The 15,024-nt window shown below is 47.6% G+C and overlaps 1 protein-coding gene across 5 annotated transcripts in view; it reads right to left on the minus strand.

Moving 5' to 3' along the window:
• The window catches only part of Brpf3 (bromodomain and PHD finger containing 3), an 84,115-nt gene that overhangs the window by 55,348 nt on the left and 13,743 nt on the right, over positions 1-15,024 (minus strand). For 4 of the 5 annotated variants that reach the window (XR_007834685.1, XM_051187103.1, XM_051187104.1 and 1 more), the window contains exons 7-11: positions 14,630-14,932; positions 12,197-12,703; positions 9,742-9,835; positions 4,586-4,683; positions 1,664-1,761 (exon numbers count right to left, since the gene is read on the minus strand). Coding sequence is in view for 4 of the 5 variants with exons in the window: in XM_051187103.1 (XP_051043060.1) it covers positions 1,664-1,761; positions 4,586-4,683; positions 9,742-9,835; positions 12,197-12,703; positions 14,630-14,932 (1,100 nt within the window). In the remaining variant the exon portion in view is untranslated. The remainder of the gene's footprint in view (positions 1-1,663; positions 1,762-4,585; positions 4,684-9,741; positions 9,836-12,196; positions 12,704-14,629; positions 14,933-15,024) is intronic. The other variant, XM_051187106.1, reaches the window with a different exon arrangement.

Consider the following 15,024-nt stretch of genomic DNA (forward strand, 5'->3'; position numbering starts at 1 on the left):
TACATGCACAGGAAAAGGACTGCAGGGCATGCACCAAAATAAAAACACAGGTTGTGTTCAGATGGTGACTGATTCTTCTTTGTAGTCCTTCTATTGTTTTGTTTTTTTAGACAGGGTCTCACTATATAAACGTAGCTGGCCTCGAACTATGTAGAACAGATTGGCCTCAAATGCAATGAAATATACCTGCCTATGCTGGGATTAATGGCATGTGCCATCATGTCTCAATGTTTTGTTTGTTTGTATTGTAAAGACTAGTTTTGGATGTCATTCTTGCATTGTGAGATTTAAGAACAACAACAAAAAACCCACTCCAAACCTGCCAGCATTGATCACTTCCTTAATGACTAAGCTGGACCCTGTGGTCTCATTCTTACAAGGGTTTCAGCTCAGTTTTCCCAGCTACTCATCAGTGTGAATTTCCCATACTTGCCATTGTAAGGGGGAACACAGCAGGCAAAAACGAGCCAATACAGCTCCAGGAAGTGGTATGACATCACTGAGACAGGGGTTCCTCATCGTCTCAAACAGGATCAGAGTCCCTGCCTTATCTTAGGAAGCTGCTGTTGGGCTCAAAAGACAGAGAGGCAGGACTGGGGAAAGCCCAGAGTTGTGCATGTGAGAGATTGTGGGGTGGTCCCCACCAGTGCTACAGACCCTAAGAAACATCTGAGAACGCTGATGCCTTGGCCCAGTCTCAAGAGGACTCATCTGGTGCTATCGGGTGGAGCCGACTTTGTACAACTTAAAATGTCACAGATGATTCTCACAAGACCCAAAGGTGCTGCCTTCCTGAGCCCGTGGTCGTTTCCTCCCTACCTGGGAGAGCCTTAGGAGACTGCACCCAAGGTGGTAAATAGTTGTTAGCCACTACTAGCGGAAGCATAAACCAGAATTAACTGCCAGGCAACTTGTGCCAGAATTCTGTATGGATGCTGGCTCTAGTGGGCACTCTAAAACCAACCGCGATTGTGTACCAAGATACAGCTAGGAAGCTCATTGCAACAGTGAAAAAGTACATCTCAGTGTAGAACTGGAAACCATCAAAGTGTGGGACATAAGGGCAACTGAAGAGTGATGTCATCATTACAAATGACATGATGAAAGCCTCGTCATGTGAGATGGACATGTTCACGGTATGCTGTGCAGTGAAAAGGCTAAAAAGGTGGTACTGCCTCATGTGACAGGCTTATACTGACTTCAGTCCTGAGAGGACAGCACAGGGGACAATCTTTAGTGCAGTGGCTCAAAACGAAGGCTTTACGTCACAGTGGCTAACAGACCCTGCTCTCTTCTCCCCCTGGCATTTCAAGGATTTAGTACAGCAGATGTTTAGTAACACAGCTAAGCATCATTAGTAGCATTTTAAAACAACAGTGAGCAATGTTCCTCCTACGCAGAAGCAAAAGAACATTGCTACAAGAGCCCTAAGAATCTCCCTCGTCTCTGGACACCTGGAGCCTTCTGTGTGTGGGAGGGGGGGGTTTGCTGGTTTGCCCCAGGAAGGCTATGGTAAAGCCCCCCACCCCTCTGCAGCTAAAGGTGCCCTGACTCCCATCACACTCTGCCGGCTGATCCAATCAGATAATCTCCCAAGGCAAGGCAGGGGCCAAAGCCGCCAGGGGGAAAAGGGGACAGAGGGTGCCGTCTGGGGCAGACTCACCAAGGCAGGGTAGGAGGGGTAGCCTCGGCACTTGGCCCACACCAGCTCCAGGGGCTCCAGGTCTCCGCGGTCTTCAAAGGGCATCAGGAGGCTTCTGCCTGGGGGTGGGGGAGGGGAGGAGACAGAGCCCAAAGGGGACTTGGCATGGTGCCCCACAGCCTGCCTGTGGCTTCCATCTAACTGGGGCAGCCCAGGACTGAACCAGCAACACCCCTCCACCCTTCCTATTCCTTGCCCTTTCCTTAGGAGTTCTCAGGCTGGGTCAGGTATTAGCAAACTAACCCTCTAAATGATACAAGAGTAAATATTTTGTCCTTTTAGGAGCCATGGGATCCTAAATGAGTATGTTGACTCACCAACAAAACTAGTGTTTCTGACACTGAAATTTGAATTTCATACAATTTTCGTGTTATAAAATTCCATCCTTCTCCTAACTTAAGATGTAAAACCATTCCTAGCTCATGAGACATATAAAAGCAGACAGCTATAGTTTACAAACCTCTGAACCTGAATTCTGGGACAAGTCCCCTGAGAAAATATAAGGGCTTCACCTCCAGGGCCTCTTAGGGAGAAGGGCCATCCCTCAGCTTGAGCAGACACTGCTGTCTGCACCTGAGTGGGGAGTGCTCCATGGAGGAAGTCCTGAGAAGAACACCCCAGTGGAACCATCTGTTAATTGTCTTTCCGACCAGGTCACAAGGGGCCATCCAAATACCCGGTCACACCACAAACCAGCAAAGTCAAGCAGGTTGGTGGGTCTTTGGTGACCTGAGGTGTCCAGCCTGGGACAGGAGCTGCACCTCCTCAGCCTCTCTAAGGAAGGCTCTGAGCACCACAGAAGCCTCTCCTTCCCCACACCTGCAAACTGTCAACAGAGAGGAAGGTGACCAGCTAAGGAAAAGGGCTCAAATCTGAGAGGACAGATGTAAAATTCTTAACTGACAGGAAAAAAGGTGCTGTTTCGACACCAGTGGGTGAAGAACATAAACAATGAACAGATAGATATAAGCCTAACACTGGGTGCAGCCATGCACCAATGAAACCACAGTCCAGTCCGGCCCCTTTGCAACACGATTCCGTGCAGTGTCCCAGGAGCACTGAAATAAATGGATGAGCCATCTGCTCAGTAAACTCCCTCTTTGACAACTTATTATAAGAAAGGTAATAAAAGGATTTTGGGCAAAAGTGTGCATTCATTATATTGTGTATGCTGAAAGCTGGAGTTAATCCAGTGTCCACTAGAACATATAAGCCAATCACAAAGCATTGGTTGTTAGTAGATGGTTCCAATAATAGTTTCAGCACAAAGAGCTCATGAGCCAACGAGGAAAAAGTATCCGAGTGAAAACTGTTGCGTATAAAAGTGTGCATATCAGATCTGCACTTGTTAAAATGTGCCTAAAAGAAACGGAAGCCACACAGAAACGGAGACAGCTGTGCTCAGATGGTGGAGCTATGGGAGTGCAATTCTTTTTAAATATCCTTTGGCATCGTTTTTTAGTATGCAGGTTTTAAAAGTAAGGGGGAAAAAATGTCATCACCAGAAGCACAAAGTGTGTCAGATCTACTTCCTGGCTTCAAGCTTAGATGGTCAAATTCATCTGGACCTGAGACCCGCCATCTGAGTGCAGACAGTCACAAATCACAAAGTAATGGAGCTTAAAGGCATGCATCCATCAACACACACTGGGAAAGGGGATGACACCAAAACAGGAGGGAGTGGCTGGACAGGGCAAGAGCCCTGTGCATTAGAGGGAAACTTCAAAGACAGGCCATGCAGAGCGCATGTGACCGACAACCGTGGTTAAGAAGCAGGCTGCTCTAGCCCTGCTCCATCTGGGATTAGCCCCAGCCTCATCCCATTGCTCCTACCTTGTCCTCATTGTCCATTAGGCTAAATAGGCACAATCTACAAAGCTAGAGGTTGAGTGACACACGTTATCACTGATGACCCTAGAGAGCACAGCCAGGTGACACCAACCAAAACAGCAACTACGCCCTCCCTTCAACCTAACAGTTCCAAGGATGGAACGACCTCCACACACAAAGGCTGTGTAATGCAGCCCTGATGATGAAGGCATTTTAAATGTCTGTCTCTGGAGAGCTACAGTAAAGCCAATGAAGAAAGAGTCCTCTGATACAACAGGCCACTGGGAAGCTGAGAGAAAGCAAAGGATTTCCAGGGTATACTATGAAGGAATGGTGGGCCCTCCACACTTCTCTCCAACATGCACATAGGTTTCAGCTTGGATATACATTAAGTAGTTCTGAATGCAGGCTTTCATAAGAGCCTTCTGGGTTTCTGTTACCATGGGCACGAGTTAACCATTCAAATTGTGCCGGCAGCTAGTTTGTTTTGTTTGGGAGGTTCTGTTTTATTTTGTTTTTTGGGTCAACTTAAACACAAACTAGGGTCATCTGGGAAGAGGGAATCTTGATTGAGAAAATGCTTCTATCGCAATGGCCTGTGGGCAAGCCTGTGGGACATTTCCTTGACTGGCCACTGATATATGGGAGGGCACAATCCATTGTGGTGGATGCCACCCCTGGGCATGTGGTCTTGGGCTGTGTAAGAAAGCGAGCTAACAAATTGTGGGGAGCAAACCAGTACACAGCACTCCTCAATGGCCTCTGCTTCAGTTCTGGCCGAGTTCCCTTCATGATGGACCTCAAGCTGTAAGGAGAAGAAAATCTTCCCCTCAAGTTGCTTTGGGTCATGATCATCATCACCACAGGAATATAAACTCACACTACAAAATGAAGATGGTTTAAAAAAAAAGAAAGTGATCCACGAGTGAAGGCCATCTCTCTAGCAGTGTCTGTGTGGGGCCCCTCACAGGCTGATAGCGAGACTGGGAGCCCCTGCATTGTACCAGTTCAAAAAGCCTGCCCCTCAGAACACCTGTTTCCCCAGCTCCTCACCTGAGCCACTGTGGTCTGAGTCTCCATTCACACCTTCCAGGAAGGGCACTCGAGTCAGGGCTGGCTTCCCTCTGCTGCGCTTGGGAGGTGTCAGACCACTGCACACGAGCAGAGAGGTGAAGTGAGCAGTTTTAATTGTAACAAACCCAGTCCTGCTTTTCCATCTGTAAAGACTCTATCTGCATTTCCTCTACAGGCCAATAGTCACCCATGGCACATGTGTCTACCAGAAACTGGTTCATCCTTGTGGAGGGATGGAAGGACTGCTTCCCCTATGCAGAGGAGCATTCTATTCAGAGGGAAGGCTGTGGGGCTGGGCATGGTGACACACACCTTTAATCCCAGAAGCAGAAGCAGGCAGATCTCGTGAGTTCCAAGACAGCCTGGTCTACTCTGTCTCAAAAGCCCCAAACAGTATAAGAACTCCCACACAGTCTCAACTCAGCCTCTCAGAGGACAGTCCAGCCACAAGGAGGCCCCCTCTCTCACTTGTCCAAATCTGCACTCTGTGCTCCACAAGCTTCATCTGGAGAAACCAATTTATTTTTGAGGTCCAAAATTTTGCCTCTTTTCCAAATGTTCTAAATCGGGCACATTTTCTTTCCAGAGTTAGCAAAGACATTTTTAAATTGAAAAACAAAACAAAAAACCCAAAAAAGTCTCACTTCCAAATGGTTTGTGTATGAAGTTTTTTTTGGGGGGGACAGGGATTTTTTTGTTTTGTTTTCTTTTTACCAACTAAAAAGGAGACCAATTTCTTTCTTTAAATAATGCTATTCAGAGAAGTAAAATCTGGTGGGTGAGATGGGTTAGTGGGTAAAGGTACTCGCTGCCATGCCTGACTTTGATCCCCCAGACCTACATGATGAATGAGTATAAATTCTACAAGTTGATTCTTTGATCTCTACAAACATGGTGGCACACATAAAAACACACAAATGCAATAAAACACCTTTAAAAAAAAGAAGTTAAATCCTGGGCATGGTGGCCCATGCCTTTAATCCCAGCACTGGAGAGACAGAGACAGGCACATCTCTGTGAGCCTGAGGCCGGCCTGGTCTACAGAGCGAGTTCTAGGCCAGCCAGGGATATACAATGAGAACATGTCTTAAAGGGGGGGGGGGGGGGGGGTAAACTGTATATTAAACAAGGAAAAGAAGCGATAACCAAAGACAGACCCAGGCCACTAAGGCACTGGCATTTTAAATAGCTTATGCAGTTTTAATGCATAATCTAGATCTGGGAGTTTCTGGGAAAAAATCATGCAACTGGAAACCCCCATCCCCATCAAACTTTAACAACCACTATTGCTGCTGGGTCTGGTGGCACATATTAATCCCAGTACTAGGGAGGCAGAGGCAGATGGATCTCTGATTTTTGAGGCTAGACAATCTACAGAGTGAGTTTCAAACCAGATGAGCTACATAGTAAGACTTTGTCTCAGAAATAAATAAAAATATTGCTGGTCTGCAATTTTTCAACCAGAAAAAATGGTTAAAAGATGAGTTAATTATAGGCAGATGTTTCTTTATCAATCCCAGTCACTAATCCCAAATAACTTACACAGAGGCTTAATATTACACATAAATGCTCAGATGATAGCTCAGACTTGTTACTAGCTAACTCTTCTACTTAAATTAACTCATATGTATGTATGTATGTATGTATATGTATGTATGTATATATATATATGTATATATATATTTTTCTTTTTTTTTTTTAATCTATGTTTTGTCACATACATGGCTCATGGCTACCTTTTTACCTCATTTTCTTTTCTTTTTTGGTTTTTTAAGACAGGGTTTCTCTGTATTGCTTTGGAACCTGTCCTGGAACTAGCTCTGTAAAACAGGCTGGCCTCAAACTCAGAGACCCACCTGCCTCTCCAGTGCTGGGATTAAAGGCATGTGCCAATGCCCAGTTTTACCTCATTTTCTACACATCCTGCTTCCTTGGGGGCTGGCTTGCATCTCCCTTGAGTCTTTTTTTTTTTTTTTGGGTTTGGTTTGGTTTTGTTTTTTAAGAAAAAAAAAAAAAAAAAGCCAAAATGCTTAGAAAACTCTGGATGGGATAAGACACAGGAAGGGATGGGGATGGGAATGGCACTGGATTTCACTGAGTCAGAACTGCATTATGATACGAAAACTCAGTTTAACCAAAACCATGATTCACAGTCCTTCAGTTGTGAAGTTGGCACTTGTTTGGGATACAATACCAGCAATACCCAATTCACACAGAGGATCCAGGGCACTCACCCTACAAAACCTGTCACAGGAGGAAAAAAAAGCAGGGCAAGGCAGCTGAGAGATGAGTAAAAGCCTGCTTGTCTCATCACCTCGGTGACCCTAACCAGTGACTATCCCAAGTGGTGCTGTGGAAAAGCCAGAGTTCACACACACACACCATGCACTCTGGATATCACAGACCACTACTGTACTACTGCCCCAATATGGGCAGGGAAGGCATGGGAAACTAGGCTACAGCAGAACAAGTTCTTCATGGCTCTAATGAGGTAGATGTACACCACTGAGGCTTGCTTTACAGACTGCCCCAAAGACCCAGGCCAATGCAAGATAGTCAGTCTACAGTTGTATATGTATAATTTCCATCTACCTCCTCTACAAGATAAGTTATGGGAACTGACATGTAACTTAACAACAGTGACTCACACTATAGGTGTTCAATTATCAGCATGGATATGCTGACCCACAAAGGAGGGTACAGCTGGGCGTGGTGGGGCATGAATGTCATCCTAGCACCTGAGAGGTGGTGCTGGGGGGGATCAGGAATCCAAGGGCCAGTCTCAGTCACAGTGAGTTCACAGTCTGGGGTATGTGAGACTATCACAGGGTGCAACAATGAGTGGAAAGGTGCTCAGAAAACCACTGGAAGAGACTAGCCATGGAGCAGGTAGACAAGAGGGGCTGGGGGTTGGGTTAGCAATCAGTGCACGCCTTTAATCCCAGCCCTCAGGAGGCAGAGGTCAACCTGGTACCCACAGTGAATTCCAGGGCAGCCAGAGCTGAGAGACCCCTTTTCAAATAAAAACAGATCAGAACAACAAGGTAATGTGACTTCCCCGTATAACAGATAAAAGCTTCCTTTATATTCTTCCTAGCAAACTAGAGAGGAAGCAGGCTGGGAAGGGGACAGAGAACTCTGTAGTCAGAACCCCTGAATTCAATTTTACTTCTATTTCTTTTAAAGTTTGTGTGTGCATGTGCGCTCTCGTGTATGTGTGTGTGTGTGGGGGGGGGGTGCACGCGCACATGATGGCATGCACCTGTGTGTGTGGAGGTCAGAGGGCAGCCTGTGGGGCTGGCTCTCTATTTCTACTATGTGGCACTAGGGACTGAACTCACACCATCAGGCTTGGCAGCCACACCTTCAGCTGTGAGGTCCCAGTCTCTCAGTTTAAAATCTGAGAAGCAGATTGAAAGAGGAAATACTTTTCGGGGGCAGCTCCTCTATCAAGCAGAAGCTCAGGAGAAAGCAGGTAGTGGCAGCTGGCTGGAGTTCTTCACAAAAGCAAACATTACCCGAACCAGCCGGCTGGCCTGGCCTGCTTCTTGTGACCTATAGCTGGGATGTGTGCCCTTTATGAGGGAAAACAGTATCCTTTGCACCTCAGCCAAGGGCTGATAGGGGACCGATGGTTGACCTCACTCCTACCACCTCCAGTAAAGTGAACTTCCAGGCACTTACATATTTGCTTAGCTTTAGCAGTTGTTTTTGTTTGAGACAGGGTTTCTCTGTGAAACAGTCCTGGCTGTCCTGGAACTCACTCTGTAAACCAGAAATCTGCCTGCCTCTGCCTCCTGAGTGCTGGGGTTAAAGGCATGCATCACCACTACCAGCCTTGTTTTTGTTTTTTAAACAAGGCTTGCTATACAGCCTAGGCTGGTCTTGAGCTCTTACCTCAGTTGCCTAAGTGTTGGGGATATGAGTATGGGCCACCATGCCCGGCTGAAGTGCCTGTTTTTGAAGGAAGCCAGGAACTCCAAACTGAGAGCAAGCAAGAAGCATGTTCTAACATTTTTGAAGCCTGTCTTCTCTAGCTTTGGTAAACTGTCTCTACAGCACGGGGCCGATGTGTAACTGAAGGCCCACACAGCTTCACCAGGAAACTCAGCAAGTCATGTCAGTGAAGGCTGCTTTGGAAGCCTTCAGGCACACACCAGCCTTCAGTGGACTCTCCCAGCAGTCACCTCTCCCTGTGGCACCAAGGCCCTCTCATCCAAGCAGCCTTATCTAAGCAGAGTCTTGAAAGCATAGAACAATGAGCTCAGTAAACTCTTAGACTTGGGAGAAACGGAAGGCTGCCTCAGAAATCCTCCCTTCAGGTTCAACAATAGAAGCCCATCCCTTCTCAACAACAACGGATAACCTAGAGCCTTTGGAAAAGGGGTCTTTAAAACTTCAACTTGCTCATCCCTACACAGTATCTCTGAAAAGGCCAGTGCTATACACACTGGGTGTGGCTGACAAGTGTCTATAAGCCCAGCACCTGGGAATTGGGTGGGAGTGGGTACAAGGACTGAGAGTTAGAGGCTAGTTTGAGCTACTTAGTTCAATCCTATTTCAAAAACCAAAGGCTAAATCCAGACATAGTGGTATCTATGCCTGTAATCTCAGCACCCGGGAGACAAAGGCAATAAAACTGCTCTGAATTCCAGTCCAGCCAAGGCTATACAGCAAAATCCTATGTCAAGAGACAAAACAAAACCAAAAAAGGCTTGGGTTGTAACTTACTAGTAGAGCACTTGCCTAGCATGTGTGAGGCCCTCAGCATCACAGAACAGAAGCTCAAACAAACTGAAGAGACCAACCCTATGAAACCCTAGAGGCTTAGTCAAAACCATATCTGCAAGAAGCTGTGTTATCTGTGTGTGTATGTACCAGGTGTGTGTGTCTCAAATGGGAGCTTCATTGGGCAACAGGGGACAGAGCCCAACAAACTCATCAACACTAATCTTCTATTAGAGCAGATCTGACAATCAAGGTCAACCTCTTTCTCTCAGGGCTCCCAGGTACAGACCAGAGCCTGAGGAAATGGTAGTGAGAACAAAATAAGGAAGCCCAGCCTGTCACCGAATGGAGAATTAAGAAAAAGGTGGTTTCGAGGCTGCCCAAGCTTTGTGGGTAAATATCCTTACCTGCCAGTTTCAAACGCCAGTCCTCCACTGAGACCCAAACTACATTCCGAGTCAGACCCGCTTTCGGTGTGTTTTCCAAAGCCGTTAGTCACTCCTGCCAAGGACACACAGAGTGAGCCCTGAGAGCAGAACCTCCCTTCCCTGACACATGCCTCGGTGTCAGAACCTGTCTCAGAAGAGTGGAGTGGGTGGCAGGCTGCTCCTCCCCGTAAGGACTGCATCTTAGGTGGCAGAGGGACCCTCATGGAGAATGTTAGCCAGTGAGCAGATGGTATTACCTGAGCAGTACGCAAAAGAATACCAAGGTAAGACTTTTCTACCTGGGAAAGCTCACAGGCCCTTGGCCTGCTCTAATTTTAAACCTCAGTTAGCAGGGAGTTCCTTTGCCTGGAAGAGTCACCACCTCTGCTGATAAACACTCACCAGCCCTCCCCTTCCGTCCCTTTGGGTTGATGGCAGAAGGGCTCAGGGTCAACCACACCCAGAGATATCTCACAGAGCTAGTGAGAGTTGGAAGAGGGTAAACAGACAGCCCAGATCATTGCAGAATGAAGCCTGGCTCCAGGCTGAGCTTGGCCCCTGCCTTTTGTGAAGTAGAGGATGCTGTTTGGTATGGATCCTCTTTCAACAAGGCAACTCAGGTAGATAGAACAGTTTCATCGTCCTAGGATCACCTTCCATGAAGGATTCCTTTTTCAAATGTATTGAATTCTAACTTCAGAGTCCTACATAACTCTGACCATTGAACCAAGACTGAAGGTGGATCAGGCCTGATTTGAGAACTGTGACAGACACCTTGGCCAAAAAAATCATGAGGCTAGCAGGTTCCTGAGCCAAGATTTGGCTTTCCTAACCTGGCCCTTCTTCTAATATGATGACCTCAATGTGAGCTGCAGAACCCCACTGTGCACTGCCTGCAAAGGATCAATGCCTGCTTTCTGAGCTCCAAAGACGGTTGTAAACACGTGTTCCCAAGTGCCAGCATGTGGGGGCTAGGAAAGGGAAACTGTTTTAGCATCCCCAAGCAGCAGGGCTCCAGGTCGATTGGCCTGATGTCCCTACCAGCAAAGGCTTTCATTTTTGGCACAGTGTTCTCCACGCTGTTTGGCTGAGATACACAGCTGAAAAGATGACAACAGCTGCTATGTTGACTGCTATCTGCTGTGTTCCTAATCTGTTCCAACCGTAGCCCTCCACATCAGTAAGACCAAACAGGCTCAGGGAGATCAACTCCCTCCAGGCCACACAGCCAATGGGAAGTCAGATCCAAACTTCAAGCTCTTGCTCTAATATCCTAAACATCTAGTCTACACAGCCCAGCTGACCGACAGGGAGGGGAGGGAAGGAGTCGGGGAGGGGAGGAGAGGGGAGGGAAGGGCAGGGAAGGGGAGAGAGCACTGGTAAAAGGGAAGAGAGAAAAAGCAAGAGCTGGCCCCACAAGTCAGAGACAGTGCACAAATGACAAGTGACAGGAGGAGCAAAAGTGAGCAGCAGATGCTCTACCCCACCAGGGCCCCACCTGTGCTTAAGTGCCTGAGGCCACAGTGAATGCCCACTGAGCTGTCCTTGAGAGGATGTCTTCCCACCTGGGGTCACATGCCCAGAAGGCCTAGGCCCTTCACAACAGCTACCCTCACCTTCAGGGCCAGCTCAGGTACCACCTTCAAGATTAGTCTTCCTAACTCCGGGTCAAGTTCCCTGAAATGGCTCTGGCTGTTACCTAACAGCCAATTACACACTTTGGGCTCTTTGATTTCTCAACTACTTAGAGGAGCTGGGACTGGGCCTGACTTATTAGCCCCTGTGGTCTGCTCTGTGACTTTCCCTCCCACCCATGGCTGCAGCTGGCTCCTTTGCTGCTCTGCGGACATGCAAGTGTGTTCACACCTCCAAGGCATCTGCTCATTTGTCCTTAAAATATTCTTACCCTAGATACAAACAGCTCATACCTTCAGTTCCTTCAAATCTTTGCTCAAATGCTCCCTTCCCTCTAGGCTCTGTCTCATGCCATGCCACCCAACTTTCTGCCCTCTTCTGTGAAGGTTTGACATGGTTTTTTTTTTTTTTTGGTGTTTTTTTTTTTGTTTTGTTTTGTTCTGTTTTTTGTCTCCAAAGTTGCTAATACAAGGGCCCTCATTTGCTTTTAGTCTATTTCTTCTGTAAGAGATTTTTTGTGTTTTGTTCACTAATTTTCCTCCAGTGCCTAACACAGTGTCTGATAAAAGCATCCCAAGAGCAAACTGATGTGACAGTATGGCTGATTTTACCACATAAAGTCTTACATTCCCCTCAAGGCCAGTGATAGTCCGATATGCAACCTGGCCCTCTGAAAACAACTGCTCTAAGCCTGCTTTCTCAGAGGCCATTGGAGATGGCTGACAGGGGAGGGTGCCTCTGGCAAGGCAAAGCATGAAAGCAGATTAGAAATAGCAAAAGAAGTCACAGGCAGGATCACCTGTCTCTTCCTCCTGCTGAGGGAACCTCTCCCCTTCACTGTCACTACAGCTCCCGCTCCTTGGCCGCTTCCTTGAACAGTGCTCATCTTCTGTGCTGGCTGGAGAAGCAGGAGAGCCCACTGTGCCACTGTCCTCGCCATTCTCCAGGGTCCCATCTGGACCCCTCTGCAGCTTAACCCCATTCTTGGCCTTCTTGAAGATGACTGATGTATGGTGACCCGCCCCACTGAGAGGGGTGCCAGGAGGGCTGTCAGGGTTTATGAGAGACAGTCTATCAATGCCATTGTCACCAAGCAAACATTGCAAGGGCTCACTCCCCAGCTGAAGGGCTGATTTCTCCAAGAGCTCCTCCTCTTCCACCTTCCGGGACTTCAGGGACCGGCTTGAAGGCTTACTGTCACTGATGGGTTTCAGGGTGGGGGGATCTGGAGGGGACTCCTGTTCAGACAAGGACGGTGCAGGCCCTGTAGGCTCCAGGGTTGGTGGGGCAGGCAATTTGGAATCATCTGTTAGAGAAAAAGAGAACCTGCTTGAACATTCTAGCAACAGTCTACTCCTACAAGCCAGATATCGAATCTGATAAGCAGGGGCCTAAAGCATGAGCTCTTTCATGGCTTTGATACCTTAGACCTAAGATCTAAGCAAAAGTTAGAAGGAGAGTGAGCTTAGTTCACATGTAATAGTGTTAGAATCAGCTAGGAAGTTTTCTAAAGAATTTTAAACCTACAGTATATTACAGAACAAATGAAGGCAAATCACACAGGAAAGACATACGCCCTGTAAAGAGCTTACAAAGTGGCCTTAATAGTGTGTGTTGCAAATGTCACTCATACCCAAGGAAGCCACCTGCTTAGTCAGTAATTAGGTGAGGTTTCAGCTGCACAGACTGGAGGATTTTGATTCTCACCTGTCCTCAGCTTTGTTTTGTGAGGGCACACAGCAGACAGAAACGGTGTTTGCAGATATAGGGACTCAGACCAAGGGCATTAAGTCAGAGGTTCCCAAACAGTCTGCTCTACTTGGAATTTTACTTCCGAGCCATAGCCCAGACCTCCCCAATGTGAACCTTTGTCTTTACCTTGAAACCCCCATGTCAATACTAGGGCAACTGGTCACTGTGCATGAGTAGAATTCAGGTGACTGCTCTACAAAAATTATGAAGAGCCTTCTGATGTCCTATGTAGCTTCTCAATCCTGCCCCTGACCTACAATAAAATGGGCCAGTCTCTTCAACTTGAGCCTTACCAACTAGAGGCAAGGACCATGTTTAAACTATGTGAGTGGCAGGCCTCCCCAAACCTTGGGCTCAGGGCAAGGGCACCAGTGAGATAACTGTCCTCACCAAAGGGAAGGCACGGGAAGCAGCTCAGCTCATAAATGGCTCCTGGGCTTTTGAGAATCATGCCCTTAAATTACTAAGGTAGGGGACAGTTTAGACGGCTTACCAGGTAACTACTCTCATAGCACAGCTGAAAATGTCACTTTACACTTGAGAAAGCCACCTGCTTAAATCAATTAGGCCTTTTATAGTCTGACACAGCTGTCCAGGATGGCCTACAGCCTTGGCCAGCTGGGATCAAAACCAAGAGTCAAGCTGGGCAGCGGTGGTGGTGTACACCACTTTTCCTAGCACTGTGGATCCCAGGATCCTAGGCAGGTGGATCTCTGTGAGTTCGAGGCCAGCCTGGTCTACAGAGTGAGTTCCAGGACAGCCAGAGCTACACAGAAAAACCTTGTCAAAAAAAAAAAAAAAGGGGGGGGGGAGGGTTGGGAGGGATGAAGAGATGGCTCAGTGGTTAAGAGCACTGACTGCTCTTCCAGAGGACCAGGGTTCAATTCCCAGCACCCCATGGTATCTCACAATTGCCTATAACTCCAATTCCAGAGGATCTGACACCCTCACAGAGGCATTTATGCAAGCAAAATAACAATACACACAAAATTGAAAAGAGTCCAGGCCAAAAGAAGGGTTTTAACATCCCTTCCCTTAACCTCTCACATTCCAGTCTAACCTGTTCTCAGAAAGTCTCCAGAGTGGTGGAGTGAGCTATTGAGCTGTAATGTACAGTGCCACTGTATCAGGTGCAAAATTGCTTCATACTTAACAAGTACATAGCTACTGGGCTCTAGCACCCTAATCTCTATGACCCTCCCTCAACCCTGTACCTAACCATTCTAGAAGCCCTGGGTCCCCTGAGAGCCCAGACCAATACGAGACCCAAATTCTACTTTGATAAATAGTGTTCTCCACTATTGTTAAACATCTGTAATAGCATCACAAAGATGATTTGAGGGGAGACCCTTTCCAAGGGCTTTGCTTACCTGCAGGGTCAGACCTATACTCAGGGAAAGACACTCTCAAGAGATGTTGGCCTCTTATTCCTCCTTACTAACCCACCCACCCCAGTACCCTGCCTGTGACCCTCTCTCACCTCTGTCCCCATCGTCTTCTGGCTCCTCCTGTAGGGCCTGTTCCAGCACAGCTGTGTCCCCCCGAGGTCCTGCTACCAGCTCCCCATTGGACACTGTCTTGTTCAGTGACAGTAGCTGTGGTGGCGCTGGCTGCGCTAGCTTTTGCCGAAGGGCATTGATCTCCCTGCGTAGCATGCGGACACGACGGGTGCGGGCCCCACTAGACCGCATAGCGCTCACCAGATCCAGTTTCTCCAGCAGCTCCTTCAGCTGCACCTCTGGGGACAGATGGGCCCGGTTCTCTGGGATGAGGATATTGTCCACTGTCAGGGAAAAAGGGAGGAAAGAAGAGGCTGAAGCATGGGCCCCATGCAGGGCCAGAGAAACCTTCTAGACACAAAATGAGCTCCTGGAA

The sequence above is a fragment of the Phodopus roborovskii genome, unplaced genomic scaffold, assembly GCF_943737965.1.
Source record: "Phodopus roborovskii unplaced genomic scaffold, PHOROB, whole genome shotgun sequence".
NCBI classification, from domain to species: Eukaryota; Metazoa; Chordata; class Mammalia; order Rodentia; family Cricetidae; genus Phodopus; species Phodopus roborovskii.